Below are 17,045 nucleotides of genomic sequence, written 5' to 3'. Positions count from 1 at the left end.
ATGTTCCGCTAACTTGTGACAAAAAATAAAAATGTTCTATGAACTCACTATGCCCATCAGCGAATACCTTAGGGTGTCTTCTTTCCGAAATGGGGTTATTTGTGGGGTTTTTCTACTGTCTGGGCATTGTACAACCTCAGGAAACATGACAGGTGCTTAGAAAGTCAGAGCTGCTTCAAAAAGCGGAAATTCACATTTTTGTACCATAGTTTGTAAACGCTATAACTTTTACCCAAACCATTTTTCTCTTACCCAAACATTTTTTTTTTATCAAAGACATGTAGAACAATAAATTTAGAGAAAAATTTATATATAGATGTCGTTTTTTAAAAAAAAAATTACAACTGAAAATGAAAAATGTCTTTTTTTTGCAAAAATTTTGTCGGGTGGTAAGTTGCATGACCGAGCAATAAACGGTGAAAGTAGTGTAGTGCAGAAGTGTAAAAAGTGGTCTGGTCATTAAGGGTGTTTAAGCTAGGGGAGCTGAGGTGGTTAAGGGGTTAAACAGGAAGCTACTCTGCAAATATGCAAAAGCTGACAGCTGTACAGGGAAAATGTTGGAAAGTTTTTAATAAAGAGTCATTGAAAAAATTATTTTTATCCCAAAATGAGTAGATAATGCAATAATAAAAAATATTGCCCCCAAAGGGGTCCATAGCCTTTAACACTTTAGTAAGTCGGAGATAAACTATAAACCTCAGATTTCTACATCCCCCTGAAAAAGGCCTGACTGCAGATTATAAGTAATTTACAGGACTAAGATTAAAAAAACAATTCCATTTAATTTCAGAATTATATCCATACAAAATGTACGTATATACTGTCCTCCACATGCTTCCTCTAGGGAATAAGCTCTTGTCGATATAAAGTGAATACAGAGGTTGAAAGCTTCCATGTCAGACTTTCTTTCCTTTATTAAATCAACTCATTTACAATTTTGTAGAATTACAACAGATCTAGGTAAGTGCTGAAAAAATTGCTGTATACTGGTAGTGGCTGGGGATGCCGACGTCTCATTCAGGACCTCCACGCTGAAATACAGAAAAGAAAAAATTACTTAAAAACATGACAAGGCAAGCAATAGAAACCTAATCGAGTGACTAACAAAGGCAAAGTAGTGCTTAATAATCATCTCTAAATGGCACATACAGTCCTGATCAAAAGTTTAAGACCACTTGAAAAAAATGGCAAAAAATCATATTTAGCATGGCTGGATCTTAACAAGGTTCCAAGAAGAGCTTCAACATGCAACAAGAAGAAATGGGAATGAGACAAAACATTTTTTGAGCATTCAATTTAATGAAAATAACGATTAAACTGAAACAGGCTGTTTTTCAGCTGATCAAAATTTTAGGACCACATGCCTTTAAAAGGCCAAATCTGTGCAAAGATGTGGATTCATTGTCATTTTCTGTCAGGTAGTCACACGTTGTGATGGCAAAGGCAGAAACTCTCCCTTTTTGAACGTGGTCGGGTTGTTGAACTGCATAAGCAGGGTCTCTCACAGCGCGCCATCGCTGCTGAGGTGGGACGCAGTAAGACAGTCATTTGGAATTTCTTAAAGGATCCTGAGGGTTATGGAACAAAAAAGTCAAGTGGAAGACCCAAAAGAATTTCATCAGCACTGAGCCGGAGGATCCAATTGGATGTGCGTCAAGACACTGGACGATCCTCAACCCAAATTAAGGCCCTTACTGGTGCTGACTGCAGCCCCATAACCATCAGACGGCATCTGAGACTGAAGGGCTTCATAAACAAAAAACGTCTTCAAAGACCTCGTCTCCTTGAACGCCACAGAACTGCTCGTTTGGACTTTGCAAGAGAGCACCAAACATGGGACATTCAAAGGTGGAAGAAAGTTTTATTCTCTGATGAGAAAAAAATGTAACCTTGATGGTCCTGATGGTTTCCAACGTTACTGGCATGACAAGCAGATCCCACCTGAGATGTTTTCTACGCGCCACAGTGGAGGGGGCGCCATAATGGTCTGGGCTGCTTTTTCCTTCAGGAAGTGCAGGGGCGTCAAACGGCCACTGGCTATGTCCAGATGTTGCAGAGAGCATTCCTCATGACTGAGGGCCCTCGTCTGTGCGGTAACGACTGGGTTTTTCAACAGGACAACGCTACAGTACACAATGCCCGCAGGACAAGGGACTTCTTCCAGGAGAATAACATCACTCTTTTGGCCCATCCTGCATGTTCCCCTGATCTAAATCCAATTGAGAACCTTTGGGGATGGATGGCAAGGGAAGTTTACAAAAATGGACAACAGTTCCAGACAATAGATGGCCTTCGTGCGGCCGTCTTCACCACTTGGAGAAATGTTCCTACTCACCTCATGGAAACGCTTGCATCAAGCATGCCCAAACGAATTTTTGAAGTGATAAACAATAACGGCGGAGCTACTCATTACTGAGTTCATGTTTGGAAGTTGGATTTCAGTTTTTTTTTTGGGGGGGGGGGGGGGGGGGGGCCTGTTTCAGTTTATTCGTAGTTTTCATTAAATTGAATGCTCAAAAAATGTTTTGTCTCACTCCCATTTCTTCTTGTTGCATGTTGAAGCTCTACTTGGAACCTTGTTAAGATCCAGCCATGCTAAATATAATTTTTTAGCCTTTTTTCAAGTGGTCTTAAACTTTTGATCAGGACTGTATCAGCTTCTATTTCTACCAAGCAGCATGGGCCTAAACCTAAGCACTAGGAGACAGTGTGTCCTGTAGGAGATATGGATGGGGGGAAAAATGTAGAGGGTTAGTCCAAGTCACCCCTGAATAAAATTCAGGTGGAGTCAAAAAGTAACTGGCAGGGCGCCAAAGAATGGATCTATAGTAAGTTAAAATGGGGATTATAAAAAAAATGGAAAAGAATAGCCAAAATTGGGCGTTAGGCTCAAGAGCGGCTGCCGGGTGTGGTCACCCATGTGCGGGAGACCCGCTACATCAGTAGTGAAGAAACAAAAGGGGTAGGGCATATATATATATATATATATATATATATAGAAATATATGCCTTAGATGGTGACCCCCACCAAAGGCGCCAATCGGATGTCTAGTGTTATATTCCAACTATAAACTAGTCGGGGGTGGAAATCCCCACCTTAAGGTGTTTAACCTCTTCACGACCGCAATCTGTATATATACGTGATAGCTGCACATACCCCGTGCAGCTATCACGTGTATAGACGTCAAGCCAGCTCTTTAATCCAAGCGCTGCAAAGCGTTTGGATTAAAGCTTCTGCCCGAGCCCTGCTGCTGTCACGGACAGCATACAGTCTAGTAATGCCAGCAAGGGGCCAATCAGAGTGGCCCCTTGCCGGCAATCGATCCGATTGGTTAGTCTGTGCAGACTAACCAATCGGATCGCGGCAGTGTTAAAATGCCGGTTTCAGGCTCTGATCTGCGCTCTGCAGATCAGCCTGAAATCGGTAATGTGTCCTGAAGCCCCCGATCTGTGCCCCCTTCTTGTCCTTCTTCTTACCCTGCCCCCGATGCGGTCCGCCCCCTCCTGCCCCGATCTGTAATAAATAAAATGCTGCGCCCTGCCCCCGATGCGTCCGCCCCCTCCTGCCCCGATCTGTAATAAATAAAATGCTGCGCCCTGCCCCCGATGCGTCCGCCCCCTCCTGCCGCCATCTGTAATAAGTAAAATGCTGCCCCCGATGCGTCCGCCCCCTCCTGCCCCGATCTGTTATAAGTAAAATGCGGTCCCCCTTCTGTGAGTGATGGCGGCGTCTCCATTCCTGAGCCGCCGCCATCAGCAGCGTGTGTCAGCTCTATGCTGACACTGCTGTAACCGCATAGATGCCGCAGTAGCGGCATCCATGGGGTTAATAGAGGGAGGGGGCTCCCTCTCTCTCAACCATCAGGGCTGCTGCGATCGCAGCGCCCGATGGTTGCCATGGCAACCGGACGCTTTGCAAAGGCGTCCGGTTGCCATGGCATAGGCGTCCGGTGCTGCCACCTACAGGCATCTGATTGTATTATACTTTGCAATGCAAAAGCATTGCAAAGTATAGTACAACCATCAGCCCCACTGGATCTTCAAGATCCAAGAGGGAACTGATAAAAAAAAAATTGAAAATAATAAAAGTAAAAATAAATAAATAAAAATGTAAAAAAAAAAATCCTTTTCCTATAAAAAAAAACAAAAAAACTAACAAAAACCACACATATTAGGTGTCACCGCGTCCGTAGCGACCATCTCTATAAATATATCACATCATCAACCCCGTCCAATAAACACCATAAAAAATAAAAACGGTGTAAAAAAATAAGCCATTTTTGTCACCTTACATCACAAAAAGTGCAACAGCAAGCGATCAAAAAAGGCGTATATACCCCAAAATAGTACCAATCAAACCGTTACCTCATCCCGCAAAAAAAGCCCATATTTAAGACAATCGCCCAAAAAATAAAAAAGCTATGGCTCTCAGACTATAGAGACACTAAAACATCATTTTTTTGGTTTCAGAAATGCTATTATTGTGTAAAACTTAAATAAATAAGAAAAAGTATACATATTAGGTATTGCCACGTCCGTAACGATCTGCTCTATAAAACTGTCACATGACCTAACCCCTCAGATGAACGCTGTAAAAAAAAAAAAAAAAAAAAAGGTTCCAAAACAGCCAATTTTTTGGCCACCTTGTCCCATAAAGTGTAATAATGAATGATCAAAAAATCCTATGTACCCAAAAATGGTACCAATAAAAACCTCAACTCTTTCTTCAAAAAATGAGCCCCTGCACAAGACGATCGGTAGAAAAATAAAAAACATATGGCGTTCAGAAAACCAATCCAGCAAAATCTGCCTTCCAAAAACCATACGGTGTTCCTTTCCTTCTGCGCCCTGCCGTGCGCCCTTACATCAGTTTACGACCACATCTGGGGTGTTTCTGTAAACCGCAGAATCAGAGTAATAAATATTGAGTTTTGTTTGGCTGTTAATTCTTAATGTGTTAAAGAAAAAAATGTAATAAAATAGAAAATCTGCTAAAAAAGTGAAATTTAGAAATTTCCTCTCCATTTTCCTTTAATTCTTGTGGAACACCTAAAGGGTTAATAACGTTTGTAAAATTGGTTTTAAGTAACTTGAGGGGTCTAGTTTCTACAATGGGGTCATTTATGGGGGTATCTACTATATAGGCCCCACAAAGTGACTTCAGACCTGAACTAGTCCTTAAAAAGTGGGTTTTGGAAATTTTCTTAAAAATTTTAAGAATTGCTTCTAAACTTCTAAGCCTTGTAACGTCCTAAAAAAATAAAATAACATTTCCAAAATGATGCCAACATAAAGTAGACATATGGGGAATGTTATGTAATAAATATTTTATGAGGTATCACTTTCTGTTTTAGAAGCAGAGAAATTGAAATTTAGAAAATTGCTAATTTGGGATTTTTTCATAAATAAAGGTGATATATATTGACTCAAATTTATGACTGTCATGAAGTACAATGTTCTTTCTGTTTCTTTTTTTATTTTTTGTTTCAAAAATAAAGTGTAATAACATACGGCAGTACGTGTGTAAACGTTTTCGGCTATGCAAAGCCTTCCTCAGACACTGTGCCGCAGTGTGATGTGGATATGATGGTGAAGAGAGGGTAAAGTTTGTGCCAATGGAAACGGAGCTATGCTCCAAGTACACCAAAATTGGGTCACCCAATTTTGGTGTACTTGGAGCATAGCTCCGTTTCCATTGGCACAAACTTTACCCTCTCTTCACCATCATATCCACATCACACTGCGGCACAGTGTCTGAGGAAGGCTTTGCATAGCCGAAAACGTTTACACACGTACTGCCGTATGTTATTACACTTTATTTTTGAAACAAAAAATAAAAAAAGAAACAGAAAGAATATCTTACTTATCTGCTGTGATTTTTGCTAATATACTACCCGGGGTGGGAACCCTATACACAGCAGCAACCGACTGTTTGCAAAAACAAATTTTTGTCTAAAAAATGAAGTACAATGTGTCACGAGAAAACAATCTCTGAATGGCGTGGATAAGTAAAAGTGTTCCAAAGCTATTACCACTTAAAGTGACGCATGTCAGATTTGTAAATTTTGACCTGGACACTGGGGCATCAATGACCTTTGGTCATGAAAGGGTTAATGAATCTGAGACAGGGATGAGGTCATGAGTAAGTATCCTATCGTGGTGAAAAGGAGATAGAAATACGTATCTACTCACTTCACTAGGGAGGGGTCCTGTAGGATAAAGCTCAAGACACCTACAGAACGGCCTCCCTCGCCTGGATCGCTTGTAGAATCTCAGGAAGAAACAGCAGCCTTGTGACAGGTACTTCTTGTTAATTCCTTTATTGTAATAAACAGCAGGTAGAGCTCAAGGCGTTTCGGGGTCATATGGCACCCCTTCCTCAGGAGCAATGATAGGCAGTCATAGACAATGAAAGGAAAATAATTAACAAGAAGTACCTGTCACAAGGCTGTTGTTTCTTCCTGAGATTCTACAAGCGATCCAGGCGAGGGAGGCCGTTCTGTAAGTGTCTTGAGCTTTATCCTACAGGACCCCTCCCTAGTGAAGTGAGTAGATACGTATTTCTATCTCCTTTTCACCTTCCATTGTTTTTAATGGTTTTATTCAGACTATGTTTAATATTGCGGACTGACGGTCTGCTATTGTCGTGTTGATACTCTGAAGGGAACTGGAGACACCACGATAGGATACTTACTCATGACCTCATCCCTGTCTCGGATTTATTAAACACCTTAAGGTGGGGATTTCCACCCCCGACTAGTTTATAGTTGGAATATAACACTAGACATCCGATTGGCGCCTTTGGTGGGGGTCACCATCTAAGGCATATATATATATATATATATATATATATATGCCCTACCCTTTTGTTTCTTCACTCCTGTAGGAGAGCCAGTGCTGTGATATCACATTACAGTGACTGTTATGTGTTGGATCCTGGAGTCTATAAGGCAGAACAGGACACACTGGGGGGATTTATCAAAACTGGTGTAAAGAAGATTCCACCTTCCATTTTGCAAGGAAGCTCTGAAAGATGAAAAGTTGAGTCTGATTGGTTGCTATGGGCAACTAAGCCAGGTCTATTTTACACCAGTTTTGATAGATCTCCACCCCTCCTGGTGCACAGATAGGAGCAGTCCAAGGTCGGTCCATGCTGCTAGGTACAAACAGTTCTTATTTAGAGAACGGATTATTGTGCACTAAAAGGAAACTCTGTCCCATTTTCCCCTAATAAATAAACATAGTTGGACTCATCTTCTACTCCAGTTTCAGAACAGGCCATTTGATTATATCCTAAAGAGAAGAAACTTATGGCGATTTGTGATTCCTGACAATTATCTTATCTAAATATTAAAGGGATTCTGTCACCAAGTTTTAGGCTATAGAGATACGGACATGCACGGCTAGATCGCGGCTAGCATGTCCGCAATATACCGGTCCTATAGGGCTGTGTGCTTTTATTTTCTTTAAAAAAGGGTTTTAGAGATATGTAAATTTGTCTTGTAAGGTGCTGTACGAACCTTCCTGGTGCCCAGCCACGCCCGCCTGTGAAGGAGCCCAGCACCGCCTATCTCCTCCGAATCTCCTCCTTTCGTCACTGATAGATTGCCGCGAGCTCGCGCATGCACAGTTCCTTCCCCGAGGCTGATGCCAGCACAGGGAAGGAACACTATACCGGCACTGCGCATGCGCAAGATTACAGCAATCTATCGGTGACGACAGGAGGAGATTCGGGGGAGATAGGCGGTGCTGGGCTCCTTCACAGGCGGGCGTGGCTGGGCACCAGGAAGGTTCGTACAGCCCCTTGGGTACCTTACAAGACTAATTTACATATCTCTAAAATCCTTTTTTAAAGAAAATAAAAGCACACAGCCGTATAGGACCGGTATAGTGCGGACATGCTAGCGGCGATCTAGCCGTGCATGTCCGTATCTCTATAGCCTAAAACTTGGTGACAGAATCCCTTTAAAGAAATCCTGAAAACACATCATCTTGATGTTACTTAGACTAAGGCCTCATGCACACGACCGTTGTTTTGGTCCGCATCCGAGACGCAGTTTTTGTGGCTTGGATGTTCGACCCATTTACTTCAATGGCGCCACAAAAAAAATATAACCTGTCCTATTCTGGTCCGTTTTGCAGACAAGAATAGGCAGTCATATTAATGGCTGTCCGTGCCGTTCCTCAAATTGCCGTTTCCCGGACCGAGCACTGTTGTGTGCATGAGCCCTAAGTTTGAATAACCTCACATTATAAAAATCCATATTGGGGAGAGAAATTCTGACTGAATTAACAAACTGCCCTGATTCATCTGAAGGTAGCGGGGGGAGCACTAGCCTCATGAATACCGCAGACTGTACACCTCGAATAGACCGGCTGATTATAGTGACAGAAAATGGGTTGTCCTCTTTGTACATTATTTAGAAGGGTCCGAGTCGATAAGCTGATCAGAGTTCCTAGGACTTCTAGTGATTGGCTGTAATCAGTGGGGGAATCCTGCAACATGTACTTCCCTATAGCATCAGAACAGGAGAAATGGAGCATTACAACGGTGGGTTGTCTCTAATGCTTGGACATGTTGGGTCCTTCAGGGGACATTCTTTGTAGCGGTTCTTGGCACCATCTAACACATGGAGAGCTTTAATGGTGGGTAACAACTAACCACCTTAAATAAGACAGTGGACACGTAAAAGGGGTATCTATTAGATGCCCATAAAAGATTAAAGCAACAACGAGAAAGAATGAAGCAACATCGCAGAGCAGCCTCAAACTGGTATGTGGGGCGGTACACTGGGCACTTTCAGTGGCGATGTGTCCCCAGTCATTGGCTGAGTAGCGGCTGGAGAGGTAGTTGTTGAGAAACCCTGCTTAAAAGGGTCTTACGACAGCAGTGAATTAAAGGGGTTGTGTCATTTCAACAAATGGCATTTATCATGTACAGAAAGTTAATACAAGGCACTCACTAATGTATTGTTATTATCCATATTGCTTCCTTCAACGACACAACCCCTTTAAAGATAGACTTTAAAGGGGTTTTCCTATGAGCAACAATTATTATCTATCCATTAGGACAGAAAATTGTCTGAGCTGGGACCCCCATGATCATGAAAGTGGGGATCCTGTGTCCTCCAATGAACCAGCGGCCAAACGTGGGCACTGCTGCTCCATTTAAACTCTTTGGGACTGCCAGAGACAACAGAGTGCTGTAGAGTTTGAATGGAGCCGCAGCATGAACCACCATTTTATTCAAACAGGAGCCAGGCGATCTCCATTTTTGTAACTGGTGGGGGTGCTAGTGGTGGGCCCCTGGCATTCGGACACTTATCTAACCTGTGGACAGTTGACAACTTTTGTTCATGAGAAAAACCTTTTAAATCCAATCAAGTGGTGGATCAGCCACCAACAATGATCCCTCAACAAGACCTACTGCTAAGCCACAAAAAATACACGTTCTCTGAGGCTGCCATCATCTTCACTCAAACGGATGATGGAAACAGTTTGGGTAACACACACATATATTTAGGAATCTTACTTGTATATAGTCCATCTCTTCAGCAGACACAGCTTTTCTCCGGTATTTCTGAGGAAGCGACCTCAGCAGTTCACTTGTGTCTGGGGAACCATGTGCTTTACGGACGGGTGTAGAACGTGGAGCTCCAGGAGGGTTTTCACTGGTGGCTTGATGTACGGTTACTGGAGGTGCAGTAAATGGGTAGATCATAGACTTCAAGGCTTCTTGCACTAAAGACAAAACACCACCAAAGCTTGAACACCAGGAGTGGATAGATAAACACAAAGATCTCCTGCGGTGATATGTAAGAGAATGTCTGGCGGTTGTGTTGTGGAAAAACTTTAGAAATATTCCTCTCACCCCATCCCTGGTTTCCATTGATCTTGGGCTCTATCTCAGCCTTTATGACATTTTGACCGCATCTCACAATACCAGGAGGTCACAGTTTTGCTCATAGGGACGCAGTGTCTGGGAATAAGATTTCCCAAGACACCTATATTTCTTTTTCTTTTTGTTTTTAAAGGCGTTTTCCCATCTGGAAATGTATGACATTTGTGTGAGAAGTGCTGGTCCAGCCTCTGGGACCCTGTCGCGTTCTGCCACGAATGGAGAGGAGGCTGCACATGCATGGAACTCTTCATTCACGGCTACGGGACATGGCCCAAGCTTTTACTATCAGGTAGGTGCAATGATGCACTTTTTATTTTTGTTACAAAAATTACAACGTCTGGTATATACTAGAGACTCTTCCAGGGACGCAAGGACTTATCTCCTTCTTCAGCTTCTTCTGCTCCTCTTGCTACCAGGTTACTAGTGCTGTACACTGCCACAGCACAGAATCCCTACTGGTGACCGCAGCCAAGTTACCCATGACGTGTACTGGTGGGGACCGCAGCCATGTTGCCCATGACGTGCAGTGGTGGTGACCGCAGCCATGTTGCCCATGACGTGCAGTGGTGGTGACCGCAGCCATGTTACCCATGACGTGTACTGGTGGTGACAGCAGCCATGTTACCCATGACGTGTACTGGTGACCACACTGTCTATACAGGACATTAAAGGGACACTGACAGGGCCAATAAGCATATTGAGGTATATATATGGCAGTACAGGTCTTATAATGGGTATTACAATCATCTAAGTATCCCCCCTGTCCACCTTATAACTACAGTAAACTTAAGTTTTATAACCTGCTCCAACGGTCTTCAATCTGCCCAAGGGGCGGCGTTTCACCTCTCTTGCGCCCAGCCAGCCTCCCCCAACTGCCGCTTTGAAGCGCCGCCCAGCTTATGAATATTCAGTTTGCTGGGCGGCTTCTGCAGTCCCCGCTCTGAAGCGCTGCGCTTAACAGTGCCCTGCGCATGCGCCGGATCTTGTGAAGTCGGGGACAGTAAGCGCAGCCCAGCGAAGTGAATATTGATGAGCTGGGCGGCGCTTACTGTACCGGACTTCACAAGATCCGGCGCATGCGCCGGGCACTGTTAAGCGCAGCGCTTCAGAGCGGGGACCGCAGAAGCCGCCCAGCAAACTGAATATTCATGAGCTGGGCGGCGCTTCAAAGCGGCAGTTGGGGGAGGCTGGCTGGGCGCAAGAGAGGTGAAACGCCGCCCCTTGGGCAGATTGAAGACCGTTGGAGCAGGTTATAAAACTTAAGTTTACTGTATGTATAAGGTGGACAGGGGGGATACTTAGATGATTGTAATACCCATTATAAGACCTGTACTGCCATATATATACCTCAATATGCTTATTGGCCCTGTCAGTGTCCCTTTAATAGCTATGGAGGAAGGAGCCTAAAAACAAAGTGCTTTTCCCTTTTCTCACCCAATATTTAGATAAGTCCTAGCTTGGATGGGTCTTGCATAAAGAATCCTGTTTTATCCTTACATCCATGTAAGAAACTTGGAGCAATAGTGCAATGGCAAGTTCAATTGTGTTGCTGCTCAAAATCCTCCAGGTAAGGCCACACGTGGATTTTTTTGCAGTAAATCTGTAGCATTTACAATAAAAAGTGGGTGAGAGTTCTAAGATCTCCCCCACAGGCCGCTTTGTGATGCAAAGATAGGAAGCAGTGGAGGACCCGGCAGCAATGTCCCCACAAAACCGGGCCCGTTTCCTGCATTACTTACTGGTGGCGGATTTCAGGGAAACCCACTGCTGGAGACCTGTGGTGGAAACTCTGCAGCAGAGTCGAGTCTTCCCGGGTGGATAGTTCAGTACATGGTTAACCCTGTGATTTTGTACGGCAGCTACGTTTCTCTCACTCACCATTAGGTTTTGGACTGTTCTTTCTATCAGGGAATCTAATGGCGGGCACGTGTGGCTTCACAACCTGTACAAACTGTGAACAGAGACACAAAATCAATGCACTGAAACCCTGGGATGCTATTTTACACTGACAGTTCCTCACATACATGGCAGTATACATACACCTCTAGCCTGCAGGTTTCAATAAGGATACATTACACAAAGCCTTACTACGCTCCGTGTCCTATACCGGGATGAATAGATATAACCAGACCTCCCAGCTCTCCTTGTATTCCTCTGTTATTCCTCCTAGAAACATAGGTTATCATTACCCTTGTCAATAGGATGTGTCCTTACACATTTTGACACTTTCTGCTCTAGTTATACAGTATAGCGTCACAGCTTACTGACAAAGGTAATACCTGGGGATGAGCGAATTTCATGCTATGAAATTCGTTTGGTGGTAAAAGCAGAATTGCGTTATGGATTTCGTTACCACGGACCATAACGCAATTCTATAACAGAATGCCTTTAGAGGCATTCCGTTATTTATTCCGTCATAATAGCAGTCTATGGGCTGCAAAACGGATCCGTCCCGTTTCCGTTCTGCAGGATAGGACTCCTCTGCATAACGGGAACGGATCCGTTTTGCAGAACATTGACTTCTATTATGACGGAATGAATAAAGGCATTCCGTTATAGAATTGCGTTATGGTCCGTGGTAACGAAATCCATAACACAATTCTGCTTTTACCACCAAACAAATTTCAAAATCTGAAATTCGCTCATCTCTAGTAATAACAGCCAGTTGTCTGTCTGCTGTACTATTCTTCCAGTCAAATATAACGGAATCCCATGGCAAAGGCTTTGAGCAGAAATGGGGACCACAGACCCATTGAAGTCAATAGGTTTGCACAGTGACATGGTGTCCGTTTTTTGGATCTGCGGACTGCAAAACACTTAGGCCTCTTTCACACGAGCGAGTTTTCCGCACGGGTGCAATGCGTGAGGTGAACGCATTGCACCCGCACTAAATCCGGACCCATTCATTTCTATGGGGCGGTGCAGATGAGCGGCGATTTTCACGCATCACTTTTGCGTTACGTGAAAATCGCAGCATGCTCTATATTGTGCATTTTTCACGCAACGCAGGCCCCATAGAAGTGAATGGGGCTGTGTGAAAATCGCAAGCATCCGCAAGCAAGTGCAGATGCGGTTCGATTTTCACGCACGGTTGCTAGGAGACCCGATCATTATTATTTTCCCTTATAACATGGTTATAAGGGAAAATAATAGCATTCTGAATACAGAATGCATAGTAAAATAGGGCTGGAGGGGTTAAAAATAAAAAATTTAACTCACCTTAATCCACTTGTTCGCGCAGCCGGCATCTCTTCGGTCTCCTTTTTTGAGGAATAGGACCTTTGATGACATCACTGCGCTCATTACATGGTCCATCACATGATCTTTTAACATGGTGATGGACCATGTGATGAGCGTAGTGACGTCATCAAAGGTCCTATTCCTCAAAGAAGACAGAAGAGATGCCGGCTGCACGAACAAGTGGATTAAGGTGAGTTAAATATTTGTTTTTTAACCCCTCCAGCGCTATTGTACTATGCATTCTGTATTCAGAATGCTATTATTTTCCCTTATAACCATGTTATAAGTAGGGGTGCACCGAAATTCCGGCAGCCGAAAATATCGGCCGAAAATGCACCTAATCCACTTCGGCCGATATTGTTACATATCGGCCGAAAATATGGAGTGTGGGATTTGTCACCCACCATCTGCGGGCGGGCGCCGGGCGGTTTACTTTGTCACTGCATCTTTATTTTACCTTACAATCGTGAGGCTCCAGTAACTAACAACTCTGCAGGCAGAGCGGAGGCCGGCGTAACGTCACTTACTCACGTGACGCGCCTGCTCCGCCTCCTTCATTCATAAAGTGGGCGGAGCAGGTGCGTCACGTGAGTAAGTGACGTTACGCCACCCTCCGCTCTGCCTGCAGAGTTCTTACTGGAGCGTCACGATTGTAAGGTAAAATAAAGATGCAGTGAGTGATGCTGTGAGCAGCAGGGCCGGGGCTGTTATGGGTAGGGGGATCGGTCTATGGCACTGCTATGGGGAGGGGGGATCTGTGCACTGTTATGGGGAAAGGGATCTGTGCACTGTTATGGGGAAAGGGATCTGTGCACTGTTATGCCCATAACAGTGCACATATCCCCTTTCCATAACAGTGCACAGATCCCCCTCTCCATAACAGCGCCACCCACAGATCCCCCTCTCCATAACAGCGCCACCCACAGATCCCCCTCTCCATAACAGCGCCACCCACAGATCCCCCTCTCCATAACAGCGCCACCCACAGATCCCCCTCTCCATAACAGCGCCACCCACAGATCCCCCTCTCCATAACAGCGCCACCCACAGATCCCCCTCTCCATAACAGCGCCACCCACAGATCCTCCTCTCCATAACAGCGCCACCCACAGATCCCCCTCTCCATAACAGCGCCACCCACAGATCCCCCTCTCCATAACAGCGCCACCCACAGATGAATTTCATTCATGAAAAATAATTATTAATAAAATCATTAAAAAAAAGTATTTTAAAAGTATTTGGGCAAAAAGGCAGTTTCGGTTTCGGTTTTCGGTCAAGGGCATCCTGAATTTTCGGTTTCGGACCAGAATTTTCATTTCGGTGCACCCCTAGTTATAAGGGAAAATAATACAATCTACAGAACCTTAAACCCCAAACCTGAACTTCTGTGAAGAAGTTCGGGTCTGGGTACCACATTCAGATTTTTATCACGCGCGTGCAAAACACATTGCACACGCGCGATAAAAACTGAACAACGAACGCAATCGCAGTCATAACTGACAGCAATTGGGTACCTACTCCCGCGGGTTTGCCGCAATGCATCCGGACCTAATCCGGACACGCCCGTGTGAAAGAGGCCTTACAGTTGGAGGTTGCACTACATTTTTCCAGAAGAGTAAAAATACCCCTCTTACCATTTTTGAGGAGTATTGTCACCGGAGGAGGAGGAGAAAAGTTGCAGTAATTCATATACATAATACGTAGACCTACACTTGTTCACATCTGCGCAGGAGGCTTCGTTCGGGGCATCTGTTGCAGATTAGGACAAAAAGACCGGACAGAGAAGCCTTGTAAGCGGGACTTTTCTGTCTGGTAAAAAGAGAGGATCCCGAATGGAAACTGAACGGACTCCATCATAATCGTCTGATCAGGTCAGTTATGTCCCCGCTCCACTACCAGAGCAGAACAGCAGAAATAATAGTGGTGGTTTGACCGTGGCCTCCAACATACAGTCCCATGTGTCAGTCCAGACCCCTCCCAGGGGGTCAGAGACGAGCACCCTGACAGCGTTAAAAAGGAACCACATTTTTTAGACACGTTTGATGTGTCCTATCTCTTTAACGAGGAGTCCAGCAGTCCGCTCAAACTGACCAATAACAAAGCTCCTTGCTGTAAGCAGCTTTGCTATTGGATATTTCAGGCACGGGTAGCATCGCTGTGCCGTTCAGTGCGCCCTGGGCTACGGTGTATCGGAACGCCTTAGGCCTCATGCACACGGCCATTGTGCGCCCGTATTTACTCGAATGGGTCCGCAATCCCGGAGCAATTTTTTTGTGGCGCAGATGGATCACGGACCCATTGCGGTCCCTGATGCACGGAACTGACGCACAACGGCCGTGTGCATGAGGCCTTAGGCTACTTTCAGACTCGCGTTTTGGCTTTCTGTTTGCGAGATCCCTTCAGGATCAGTTTTGCCCTAATGCATTCTGAATGGATAAGGATCCGCTCAGAATCCATCAGTTTGTCTCCGATCAGTCTCCACTCTGCTCTGGAGGCGGACACCAAAACACTGCCTGCAGCAAAATCTGTGGGCCTGTTCACATGGGCACTAGGCTTGTGCTTCCCATGTCTGTCAGATGATGTGAACAGCCCCTTGAAGGAGTCTTTCCACACTTTCCTGGGCAGTCTCTGTAGGCAGAAGATGATGGGGGTGATATGGGAGGAACACCCCTCGCCCTGGCTCCATATATGGCCCACATTAATCTCTACCCGGCGTTAGAGAATAGGGGGGCATAGGACCCCCATTATTGGGATCAGTGTCAGGATCTAGAACATCTACATAATGAGCCGTCATTGCCGCTGCCCGGTCAGTGTCACCCTGACTTCTCCTCTGCCAGGGTCACCCCCCGACTCCCTGCACTGCGGGTCACCCCCGCACACGTCCCGCCGGACCAACAGACACACTCCTGCCGCCTCCAGTCACCGGGGACGCGGACCGGGCGCCGCTTCTCTCCACAATTCTCCTACCTGAACGACCCTGCTGGCCGCCGCCATCTTGCTCCCCATAGCGACCCCTAGCGGCACTTCCACATCCGGGGAAGGAAGAGCCTGTACCACGTGATGCCGATCAGCTGTAGTCACCGGAAGAGACGTGGGTGTGAATAGTGAGGGGTTTCCAGGACAAGCACTGCCAGACCTGTGTGTACAGGAGTCTAGAGGGGAGCGTCTTCTCCAAGATTCAGTCTGATGAAACGGAGAGCACACAGAGATACAATATGGCCCCATACATTTCTATGGCAGAGGTTTTACAGATCAGTACAATGTACTGGGTATGAACCTGATTTGGGGAGAATTTATAGTCATTGCCATCAATAGGCAGATTTTACATTGTAATAAACTGCATTTCATTGAAGAAAAAAATAATAATCCATTTCCACAATAAATGTGCGTTCACAGCAGCAGGACGTTACAGACTCCACACCGCTCACATCACAAGAACACAGCAGCCCGCTTATTTCTAAGGACATCCTCGTGCAGCCCCGCGTCCAAAATCCAAGTGTGATTGTGAGCCAAAACCAGGTGCGGCGGTTCTGGCTCACAATCACTGATGGAAATCACTGACCGAACACTGACGTGTGAATGAGGCTTAACCCCTTAAGGACTGGGCTCATTTTCACCTTAAGGACCAGGCCATTTTTTGGAAATCTGAACAGTGTCACTTTAAGTGCTAATAACTTTAAAACGCTTTGACTTATCCAGGCCATTCTGAGATTGTTTTTTCGTCACATATTGTACTTCATGACACTGGTAAAATGAAGTCAAAAAAATTATTTTTTTTGCACAAAAAAAATACCTAATTTACCAAAAATTTGGAAAAATTTGCAAATTTCAAAGTTTCAGTTTCTCTACTTCTGTAATACATAGTAATACCCCAAAAAATTGTGATGACTTTACATTCCCCATA

General features: G+C 44.8%; 1 protein-coding gene across 2 annotated transcripts; it reads right to left on the bottom strand.

Annotated features, from left to right (window-relative positions):
• Nucleotides 1–765: 765 nt before the first annotated feature.
• MRPS36 (mitochondrial ribosomal protein S36) lies at nt 766–16,205 on the bottom strand. Of its 2 annotated transcripts, none has more exons than XM_040421370.1 (4): nt 14,725–14,800; nt 11,780–11,843; nt 9,533–9,741; nt 766–1,031 (listed from the first exon to the last, which is right to left on the bottom strand). In XM_040421370.1, exons 1-4 carry the CDS (start codon nt 14,776–14,778, stop codon nt 1,014–1,016), a joined length of 345 nt encoding a protein of 114 aa, XP_040277304.1. In that variant the 5' UTR covers nt 14,779–14,800; the 3' UTR covers nt 766–1,013. The 2 variants fall into 2 exon arrangements, with proteins under 2 accessions (XP_040277304.1, XP_040277305.1); XM_040421371.1 differs by lacking the exon at nt 14,725–14,800 and adding an exon at nt 16,109–16,205 and having other exon boundaries at nt 897–1,031.
• Between the last annotated feature and the right edge of the window lie 840 nt (nt 16,206–17,045).

Source organism: Bufo bufo, chromosome 2, assembly GCF_905171765.1.
Source record: "Bufo bufo chromosome 2, aBufBuf1.1, whole genome shotgun sequence".
Taxonomy (NCBI): Eukaryota; Metazoa; Chordata; class Amphibia; order Anura; family Bufonidae; genus Bufo; species Bufo bufo.
Note: the sequence above shows the minus strand (reverse complement) of the source record. Positions and strands in the feature narration are given on the sequence as shown.

Excerpts from the sequence above, each read along its gene's own strand:
- MRPS36 (XM_040421370.1), bottom strand. The coding sequence starts at position 14,778 with ATGGTAAGAGGGGTATTTTTACTCTTCTGGAAAAATGTAGTGCAACCT. Across the intron at positions 11,844-14,724 it reads ATGTAGTGCAACCTCCAACT|GTTGTGAAGCCACACGTGCC; the intron begins GTAAGGCCTCTT and ends CAGTTTGTACAG. Across the intron at positions 9,742-11,779 it reads GAACAGTCCAAAACCTAATG|TGCAAGAAGCCTTGAAGTCT; the intron begins GTGAGTGAGAGA and ends TTTTGTCTTTAG.